Source organism: Hordeum vulgare, chromosome 4H, assembly GCF_904849725.1.
Source record: "Hordeum vulgare subsp. vulgare chromosome 4H, MorexV3_pseudomolecules_assembly, whole genome shotgun sequence".
NCBI lineage: Eukaryota > Viridiplantae > Streptophyta > Magnoliopsida > Poales > Poaceae > Hordeum > Hordeum vulgare.
Genome location: NC_058521.1, coordinates 124,761,687 through 124,772,882, shown reverse-complemented (window position 1 = coordinate 124,772,882; position 11,196 = coordinate 124,761,687). Strand labels below are relative to the sequence as shown.

General features: G+C 44.9%; 1 protein-coding gene across 1 annotated transcript; it reads left to right on the top strand.

Moving 5' to 3' along the window:
- The first annotated feature begins 7,453 nt into the window (after positions 1-7,453).
- Positions 7,454-10,741, top strand: LOC123448109 (protein SCARECROW 2-like). Its single transcript, XM_045124882.1, has 2 exons — positions 7,454-9,291; positions 9,972-10,741. The coding sequence occupies exons 1-2, from the start codon at positions 7,682-7,684 to the stop codon at positions 10,411-10,413; spliced, it is 2,052 nt and encodes a 683-aa protein (XP_044980817.1). The 5' UTR covers positions 7,454-7,681; the 3' UTR covers positions 10,414-10,741.
- Positions 10,742-11,196: the final 455 nt, after the last annotated feature.

The following is an 11,196-nucleotide window of genomic DNA, read 5'->3' as shown; positions in this document are numbered from 1 at the left end:
CACATACAAACACAATATGACACTATTGCCTCCACCATGACGATAGTAGACATACCTATCAGCCTCATTAATGACAATCTCGCAGAAGTCAAAGTTCTTTCAAACTTCTCATGCCATTGCTTAGGTGCTTGTTTTAGACCATACAAAGATTTTAGCAACTTGCACACCTTTTCTCTTCTCCTTTTACCACAAACCCATCAGGTTGATCCATATAAATTTCCTCTTCCAACTCTCCATTTAGGAAAGCTGTCTTTAGATCCATTTGATGAATGATCAGACCATAAGAGGAAGCCAGGGAAAGTAGCACCTGAATGGTGGTTATTCTAGCAACAGGTGAACATGTGTCAAAGTAATCTTCGCCTTCTTTCTGAGTGTAGCCCTTGTCCACAAGTCGCGCCTTGTACTTATCAATAGTACCATCAGGCCTTAACTTCTTTTTGAACACCCATTTACAACCCACAGGTTTACAACCATAAGGTCGTTCAGTTAACTCCCAAGTTCCATTAGAAAGAATTGAGTCCATCTCATTATGAACAACTTCTTTCCAATCATCTACATCTGGAGACACATATGCCTCTTCAATAGACTTGGGAGTATCGTCCACAAGGTATACGACGAAATCATCACCAAAAGATTTTGCAACCCTTTTGTCTCTTGCTCCTTACAGGAGCTTCATCGTTATCCTTCTCATGGACTTCCTCGGGTGTTTGTTCAATATAATCATCAAATGTACTAGATTTGGAATTTAACTCAGAAGAAAATCTAGCAATGCTATGCATATCTTTCATAGGAAACATATTCTCCAAAAATGTTTCATCACGAGATTCCATTACAGTATCTACATGCATATTAGGAACCTCAGATTTAACTACTAAAAAACTATAAGCAATGCTCCGCTGAGCATAACCCAGAAGAACACAATCCACTGTCTTTGGTCCAAGTTTGCGTTTCTTGGGGATAGGAATATTGACCTTTGCCAAACATCCCCAAGTGCGCAAATAAGAAAGTGATGGTTTTTTCCCAACCCACTCTTCACAAGGGGTTTTCTCTTTATTTTTGTTAGGATCTCTATTCAGGACATGACATACAGTCAACAAAACCTCCCCCCACCATGCCTTAGATAAACGAGCAGTGTCTATCATGGCGTTCACCAAGTCAGTCAACATGCGGTTTTTCCTCTCGGCAATCCCGTTTGATTGGGGCGAATAGGGAGGCGTACTCTCATGAATAACACCATGTTCCTCACAAAATTCATCAAAAACTTTGGAAAAATACTCTCCACCACGATCCGACCTAAGACACTTGATCTTTCTCTCTAGTTGATTTTCAACTTCAGCTTTATAGATCTTAAAGTAATCGAGAGCTTCATCTTTAGTTTGCAACAAATAAACATAGCAAAATCTAGTCGCATCATCAATCAAAGTCATGAAATATTTATTTCCACCTTTTGTCAACACACCATTCATCTCACATAGATCAGAATGTATGAGTTCTAGAGGTGCCAAGTGTCTCTCTTGGGCAGTTGTGTGAGGCTTTCGAGGTTGCTTCGATTGCACACAACTATGGCACTTAGAACCTTTGGCAAGTATGGAATTAGGAATTAAACTCATACTGGATAGCCGAGACATTAAACCAAAATTAATATGACACAAACGAGAATGCCAAACACTTGTATCATCATTAATACTAGCACAAATTTGGTTTACTCACTTATTGCAAAAATCTGAAAGGGAAAAGCGGAACAAGCCTCCGCACTCATAGCCTTTACCTATAAATTGTCCAAATCTCGACATGATTACTTTATTTGACTCTAAAACTACCTTAAACCAATCTCGACATAGAAGGGAGCCGCTAACTAGATTCTTGTTCATAGTAGGGATATGATGCATGTTCCTTAGTTGCACGATCTTTCCTAAAGTAAACTTCAGATCCACCGTGCCAATTCGACGAACAGAAGCATGCGACCCATTCCCCATTAGGACGGAAGAATCCCTTGCGACCTGATAAGAAGTAAACAAAGAGACGTCAGCACACACATGAACGCTAGCTCCTGAATCAATCCATCATGAAGATGATTGGAATACTGAAAGCACAATAGGTAAATTTCCATACCCATCAGTATTTCTAGCGGTCACCATGTTCACTGTCTTGGAGCTGGTTTTCCCTCTACAGTCTGCGCGTTATGGGCATTCCTTGGAAAAATGTCCGAGCTTCCCACAGGCGTAGCACTATAGCTCAGCCTTGTTGAACTTCCTCTTCTTGAAGGTAGTAGTATTTATAGGCTTGTTGAAAACAGGCTTGTTCTTTCCTTTGTTCTTGTTCCGTGGGAACCTTTGTACCATGTTGGCAGTAGGTTGAACCTCACCTCCTTTCTCAGTAGTGTCTTTAGCCCGAGTTTTCTCTTCAACATCAAGAGATGCAATCAGATTTTCAACTGATATCTCATGTCTCTTATGTTTCAAAGAAGTGATGAAGTTCCTCCATGAAGAAGGCAACTTTGCAATCATGCACCCAACCACAAATTTATTGGGTAGATCAAACTTAAGGATTCCAGTTCCTTCACAATACAGAGTATCTCATGAGCTTGTTCAACCACAGAACAATTATTCACCATCTTGTAGTCGTGAAAATTCTTCATGATGCACAATTCACTCCCTGCATCTGTAGCACCGAATTTAGCCTTCAATGCATTCTACAGTGTCTTTCCATCTTGTATGTGCATGTACACATCACACAGACGGTCAGCAAGAACACTCAAAACACACCCCACAAACATAGTGTTGGCTTCCTGGAACTTTCTCTGATCTTCATCAGAAGCTCCCTCTGGCATGCCACCACTAACATGAAAAACTTTCAGAGCAGTAAGCCAGAGCGTGGATCTCACTTCCCACCTCTTAAAGTGCACACCGATAAACTTATCTGGCCTCAGTGCATCAGAAAATCCAGCCATAGTTAACTCAGGAAATTGACTACAATTAGGTTTTTGGATTGTTGAGTAATTAGGCACAATTTCCATGATTAATTCCAGAATGTAAAGCATGACGATACTAGCTACTAACATGTGAAACTCTAACATACTAGATGCAGTAGACAACATGAATAGCAGCAACACCGTACAACAAAACATGTACGCATCTAACATGTTCATCAGGCCAAAGGGAACACGACGCACGTACCGAACGTTTGTAGATGAAGCAGATGTGTTCGGTGCATCTACGTTGTTGACGATGACGTTGGCGATGACGGGACGAAGTAGACGACGCTTGAGGCGGCGATACGTAGCACCGTCCGACTTGCTAGGTAGACGACCCGTTGTGGAAGCAGCGAGCACAGGATTACAAAGGATCGTAAAGGATGTCGCGCCCCCGCAAGGCATCAGACCGGAATTTGGCGGACCATTTACGCGCATGTCGCATGTACGCCAGGCCAGGCAAGCGAGCGCGCGCGTGTGGTTCTCTCCTTTCTCTTCTCAACACACACTTAAAGTGGTGGGGAGAACTCACTATATAAAGAGGTCCAACACTTCCTCCACTAGTGGTATGGGACTAAACTTTAACACCACCACACCACCACTTGCCATTTTATTCATGGGCTCAATTTGAGATTTCAGAATTTTGTAGATGGACCAGGCCCATTAATTCTAACAGAATTAAATGAAGAAAGAGAGGGTTGAGTATCATATCATGATACTGTATCATATTAAATATTGGGTTATTATGTGTCTTGCATGACAATAAATGAACCACCCTATGATACTAAGGCCTTGTTTGTTTCAGAAGTCCCAAGACTTTTTTTAGTCCCAACTAAAAAGTCCCTAGTCCCTACCCGTTTATTTCCATGGACTAAACATGGACTAGAGGTCATTAAATGACATGCAAAAAGACCATGTTATTCCTAGTAATGTAGTAGTAGTTATTAAATGGCATGCTAAAAGTAGGGACATTGTTGAAAAAAGTGCCAAAAAGTCCCAAAAAGACCGTCTCATAGGGACTTCTTCTTTTAGTCCCAAATACCCCCTTTTAGTCCCTAAAAGTCACTCCTGTTTGTTTCACATGAGACTAAAAGAGACTTTTTAGTCCCTACACCAAAAAGTCCCTGAAAACAAACACCCCCTAACACATGATACTATGTACTCCCTCCGTTCCAAAATTCTTGTCTTAGATTTGTCTAGATATGAATGTATCTAGTCATGTTATAGTATTTAGATATATTCATTTCTAGACAAATTTAAGACTAGAATTTCGGGACGGAGGAAGTATTAAGGTTGTGATATCATACACTAGTATCATATTCATGATATTAGTATATGATAATATCCATTACAACCAGCCTAGGAGTCTGTTTACCTTTTCTCTCCTCTCCTTTTTCTTCAACTAAGTAAAAATATACTAATTTATGTCTTAACTAGCTAGCTCATTCATCTATATTGTACTCCGTACTTGCTCTTAGCCGTTTTAGTTCTTTGTAATATTTTGATACGGTGCTGTGTTTCTATAGGTACAATCAGCAGCGCGAGCTAGAGAGACTGCATACGAACAAAACCAGGGGCCTTTTACGAGAAAGAAGTCGCCGGTTGCAGTGCGACGGCACGCCGCACGTCTGCCTGCCGTGTCTGCGATCCAACAGTGTGCGTGCCTTGGGCGCTGCGCCGGACAGCGAAATGGCGACGGGTGGAAAAGGAGGAAAGAAGAAAGGCAGGCACGGCAGAGACGGCGACCCAAGTGGTCGCCGTCGTCTCGTCTGGGCTGAAAAATCTCACCGGAGAAGAGCCCGCGGTGAGTGATCCACTATCTATGGACAGTGCGGGTCAACCAGTCCAACAAAGGAAAGGAGGATGCAAAGCGCCTAGATAAGGAACGAAATCGCCAATCAGTTCACTTGGAGTAAGACGCGGGACTGGAGTCCCGTTCGGACTTATAACCACTCAATTATCCAGCTGGAGCAGGCAGAATGCTCACTTGGAGTAATACATGTGGCCGAGCTAGTTTCTGGAGGAGGCCAGGTTCCATTTGGCGATGACATTGTGCTTGGCATCTCTTGTCGACGAAAGCTCCTGGCCTCCTAGAAATCTAATAATAACAGTAGGCCAAAACAGTGGATTCTATAAAAAACAAAATACAAAAGGCATGCTAATAGTTCCATGTCCCGTCATGTGGATTCTATACACAAAAATGGAAAACAAATTTATTTTGTATGTCCACTCATAAAATGTTGAGAACAACGCTTCGTATAAGAGTTCATATGCCCATTCTTAAATTTCAAAGGCATCATAGGGGGGAGGGGGGCATTCCTGTAGGATTCTTGTTGAAGTTAATTTAAAGTTCTTTTGTTTCAAGTGGGCCTGAAACTTTGAAGTTAGGACAAAGTGCATATAACGCTGATAAATCATGAGTTCTACCTTTCCCTAAGTTATAGTGAAATTGCAGTGAATGCGAGCAGTCCGTATGAATCGTGGTTCAATATATCAGATGTCAGTTTGCATTTGACACATCAGATTTGGATATCGGATGATATATGAGATGATTTGTAGATATATTGCAGAAAATATATCTGATTTATTTTCATTGTTCTTGTTCCAAACATGTTTTTCTAGTAATACAAAATGTTTGGCGTCAATGCTCTAGCATAACAAATTTATATCCCCAGTTCATTAAGTTGTTAATTAATAAAGTCTTTAAGAAAGATTCACAAATCCTTACTCTAAGATTAAAAAAATACAATATATATATGTCTTTCTATAAAACATTATGCATGACATTGATAATACGATGAAAGTTGTACATATGTAAACTTATTTCCACTATTGTGTGATAAAGAATTGTTGTCAGCTATGTATCATTCTAAATTAGTGGACATATCAGGTCAAATATTGACCATATATTTGGGTCCATATGAGATGATATTTGTAAAAATGATGTTTACAAAATTATATGTTATGTTTTTATTAGGTGAATTTTAAAATTTGGTATGAATATAGGTATCCTAATTCGCTTAAACCAAACGGTCTTCGTGAAAGAGGAACCAATTATTTAAATCTTATAAATTTTGAAAATAACATAAGTGTGTTGAGTGCAACATTGTGTAGGTTGATGCATATTGATATGATGTGCATGAAAATTGTTTCCTCTTTCCAATTTTCACTCCGGTATGTTTTGGATTATAGACTTTTAAATATGATTTTAATATTTATGTATTTTAACAACCACTTGGTAAATAATTTGTGCGGTCAGATTCTTATGGTCCATTTTCCTATGTCCTGGTTTGACTCATTTTTTAACATTCATTTAGGCCCCCTTTGATTCAAAGGAATTCAATGGGAATGCCGGGATTTGAATCCTTGGGTGGTTTTCAAAGGATTATAATCCATTGATATTTTTTTCGAAGGATTAATTTGCACTCAATTTTGAAGGAATATTTCCACCGAATCAAATTTCTTGGGTGATATCAAACACATCGTTCCAAATTCATGTAGTTTTCTAATCTTAGGCTTAATAGGGCGTGCCACTTCAATTCCTATTCATGTGTTTTTGAGAATCCTATGAAACAATGAAGCACTCAAACTTTCTTTATACTCATTGTGCATAAGAGACCCTGTTAATACTTCATTTGCATAGGAAAAGTCAGATACCTCCCTTTGTAAAAGAAATCCAGAACATAGCCCCCTTTGCAATTATAAGGTCTCACTCGGCTTGCAGGATTTTTGGCAGATTCTCATATGAATTTGAATGTCGGGATTTCTTTTCGTATGTACGACATTCATTTTATAGAAAACCGAGGTTACTAGATTTATTAGGATTGTGTCCACATTGACCTAATTTCTAAGAATTCTTAGCATCATGTGAGATCTCATAGTAATTTACTAAGGATTAGAGTGGAGAGGACGTCCCAATCCTTTGTTTTCTGTCTTTTTATTATTTGGAACTATTATAAACCAAATCAGCCCCAATAGATTCTTTATTTTTGTGGGGTAGCCCCAATTGATTCTAAAAAGTGCTTAGGCAATATATTTGACTACCAGTATATGCAAAATATTTAGATTAGTAGGATTGAAAACAATTCATCATATTTTGCACTAGAACATAGTCCTTGTTAGTGTTCTATTTAGATAACTACTGTATTATACTTTAAAATATACTTACATCCTATGTTTATTGATGTAAGACAGTGTGACAGTTCAAGGTAGTAAAAAAGAAAAGGAGAGACAAGGATACACATTATGAACATCATGTACTAATTTTGAAGAGATGAAGGCTCTTTTGTCCGACAAACCAACGGGCCTTCACTGTCGATGGACATCACTACTACGATCATCAGAGGAGTTCATCAGACCGAGAAATAAATAAATGAGACGATCATCAGAGGAGTTCATCAGACCGAGAAATAAATAAATGAGACGACACATGGATGGATTTTTTTTAGGTGAGAAAAAAGAAACAAAGATGACAGAGAGCCCAATGGCGCGGCTACGTCTGCTACGGCTCTCTCCATAAATTACCGTCCTTGCTAACACAAGCCCCTTGTGCTTACGCCCTTGTTCCTCTCCCGTCGGCGTCTTCCCCTTTACTCCTCCGCCACCGCATCACAGCTCGCAGCTACTCCACCGTCCCCTCTCCTCTCCCGCGCTGCGCTCGCCATGCGAGCCTTGGCAGCGGCGGCGGCGGCTTCCCTTTGGCGTTTCTAGATGGGCTCCTCCTCCCTCCTCCTCTTCCCCTCGTCCTCCTCCTCCGCCCCCAACCACTCCTCTTATTCCCATGCTCATGCTGCCGCCTCCGACTCCCACTCCGCCTTGCTCCCACCGCTCCCCTCCTCGTCTCCCTCCGACCTCTTCCTCTACCTCGACCAGCTAGACCACCAGGAGGGCGCCGCTGCCATGGTACGCAAGCGCCCGGCTCCGGACGTCGACCTGCCACCGCCCCGCCGCCATGTCACGGGGGATCTCTCCGACGTCACCGCCGCTACGGGCGGACCAGCGCCCCCGCAGCAGCCTCTGCTGCTCCCTCCGGCGGTGGCAGGGACCGCGCAGCTGCCCGCGCTGCCCATGCAACTGCCGGCGTTCGGCGGCCACCTGCAGGCGCCAGTGCAGGCGACGATGGACGTCGTCGTCGCGCCGCAGATCGCCACGGAGGTTAACGCGGGCAACAACAGCACGGCGTGGGTGGACGGCATCATTCGGGACATCATCGGGAGCAGCGGCGCCACGGTCTCCGTCGCGCAGCTCATCCACAACGTCCGGGAGATCATCCACCCCTGTAACCCCGGACTCGCTTCGCTCCTAGAGCTCCGCCTCCGCTCGCTCCTCGCATCCGACCTTGTCCAGCACCCACCGCCGCCGCCTCCTCCTCCCCATCATCCGCCCTCGCTCCTACCCAGTGGCAACACGATACTCTCCGCACCGCCAGTGCCAGTGCCGGCGCTCCCTCAGCCGCCACCTCCCGACAAGCGGCGGCGCGAGGAGGAGCAGCAGAACCCGCCGCCGCAGTCGCCGAAGCCGCCCCCTTCCGCGGAGGAAACCGCCACGGCCGCCGCAGCCGCTGCGGCGGCAGCTTCCGCCGCCTTGAAGGAGCGGAAAGAGGAGCAGCGGCGGAGGCAGCGCGACGAGGAGGGTCTCCATCTGCTGACGCTCCTTCTGCAGTGCGCCGAGTCCGTCAACTCGGACGACCTCGACGAGGCCCAGCGCGCCCTGCTGGAGATCGCCGAGCTGGCCACCCCGTTCGGCACCTCCACGCAGCGCGTCGCCGCCTACTTCGCGGAGGCCATGTCGGCCCGCCTCGTCAGCTCCTGCCTCGGCCTCTACGCGCCGCTCCCCAACGCGTCGTCCCCCGCCGCGTCCCGCCTCGTCAACTCGCGCGTCGCCGCGGCGTTCCAGGTGTTCAACGGCATCAGCCCCTTCGTCAAGTTCTCCCACTTCACGGCGAACCAGGCCATCCAGGAGGCGTTCGAGCGGGAGGACCGCGTCCACATCGTGGACCTCGACATCATGCAGGGGCTTCAGTGGCCGGGACTGTTCCACATCCTCGCCTCCCGCCCGGGCGGCCCGCCCAGGGTCAGGCTCACTGGGCTCGGCGCCTCCATGGAGGCGCTCGAGGCCACCGGCAAGCGGCTGTCGGACTTCGCCCACACGCTGGGCCTGCCATTCGAGTTCTACCCGGTGGCGGGCAAAGCTGGGAACCTTGATCCTGAGAAGCTCGGCGTCGACACGCGGCGGCGCGAGGCTGTTGCCGTCCACTGGCTCCACCACTCCCTCTACGACGTCACCGGCAACGACTCCAACACACTCAACCTCATCCAAAGGTACTGTACTCTGTTGCTTCCATTGTGAAATGAGTCTTCCAACTTTTCACTTCAGAAATATCAAGTCATCTTGGCATCAGGCATCAATCACCAATGTTAGTATGGTACTGGTCCAAGTACGCCATTGATTGATTTAACGACCTATAACGAGCAGCAAAAGAAGAGATGGAGTTTAGAAGTTCTAAAAGTTCGTCATTATGACCAACTTTTTATGCTCTTCCTTCCATCGTCTTTGGTGATCCGAGAAGAAAATATAAACTACTCCCGCTCTACTCTACTGCAAGTGCTCTATCTGTGTTCCATTTGATCTGAGAGGAAAGATACTGGAGCGAGCTAAAAGTTTTTATCATCATGACCAACTTTTCATCCTAAAAAGCTTTGCAACTTTCTTGTTCCAAGTGCGCATAAACGTTGATTATTAAACTGAAATTACTGTCATCTACTACTAACCTATTAGCACTACCACTAATCAGTTGAAAAGGCTAAGCTGAAAAGCTGGTCTGCTCCTCCCAAGGCTAAGCATTGTACTGTATGCACGGGGAGCCAAGAAATCAACTAAAATGTCCTTTGACTTAGATGCATCATTGCCATGCAACTCTATATTAGTGGTTGTGCTCCTAGTTCAGCAGAAACACCTTAAATTGATGTGCTGATCTTAGTATGTGGACCACGGATTTCAGGTTGGCGCCCAAGGTGGTGACAATGGTGGAGCAGGACCTGAGCCACTCTGGCTCCTTTCTGGCCCGCTTCGTGGAGGCCATCCACTACTACTCGGCGCTCTTCGACTCGCTGGACGCGAGCTATGGCGAGGACAGCTCGGAGCGGCACGTCGTGGAGCAGCAGCTGCTGGCGAGGGAGATCCGCAATGTGCTGGCTGTGGGCGGCCCCGCACGCACCGGGGACATCAAGTTCGGAAACTGGCGGGAGAAGCTCGCGCAGTCGGGGTTCCGTGCGGCGTCGCTGGCGGGCAGCGCCGCCGCGCAGGCCTCCCTGCTGCTCGGCATGTTCCCCTCGGATGGCTACACTCTCCTCGAAGAGAATGGCACTCTCAAGCTTGGATGGAAGGATCTTTGCTTGCTTACTGCATCTGCTTGGCGCCCAATTCAGGCTTTAGGTCGTTAGAATTATTAATAGAGCTAAAGCATCACTATATTTTACTTGGTGCAACTGTCTTCTTCTTTCGCTTCTTGAGCTGCTCGGTTCGATCGATCCTAAGACAAGGAAAAAAGGAAAGCATTCTGATCACTAATTGCTACTACATCTCTCCACAGTGATAGTTACTAATGTTCAACTTAATAGTAGCAGCTTCTGTCAACTTCATGCTCAACTTTACCATTCTGTCAAATTAAGTTTACCTTCTCCCTTTTCGTCTTGTGTTTCTTGATCCTTGTTGATATCAGATGCCATTGTCCTTGATCAAGCAAATCAAATATTTGGTGCCTTGAAGTAAGCTGATCAAATTGTGCAATTTTTTCATTACTATGACAACTATATCCTTTGTCAATGGCATATTGAAGCCATTCACTATGTGATTATTTGTTCATGTTTGATGGCTGTTGATTCCTTTTTCTTTCTCCGTAGAACTTTTGTTGATGCTCAGCATCTGGTTTATTCAACATTACTTTATGCACCTGCATAGTCATGGCTATATTTAATGGAGTTCACCAATTCTTGTCTCTGTCTGGATGTATCCTCTCCTTTAGCAACATCCTTTTCACTTTTCCCTTCATGAGGTCATTAGCTTGTTGACTTAGCCTTTGCTCACAAGCTTGGATCGTTAGTTCACCATCCCCATCATGCAATCTCACCACATTACTTTTGACAATTCTTTTGTGCTTCTTGGCTAGGGCATGTTTTGTTAGCCAAAGCATGTTTGCTAGACACTGTTAATTTATTAGCACATCA

Excerpts from the sequence above, each read along its gene's own strand:
- LOC123448109 (XM_045124882.1), top strand. The coding sequence starts at position 7,682 with ATGGGCTCCTCCTCCCTCCTCCTCTTCCCCTCGTCCTCCTCCTCCGCC. Across the intron at positions 9,292-9,971 it reads ACACTCAACCTCATCCAAAG|GTTGGCGCCCAAGGTGGTGA; the intron begins GTACTGTACTCT and ends CACGGATTTCAG.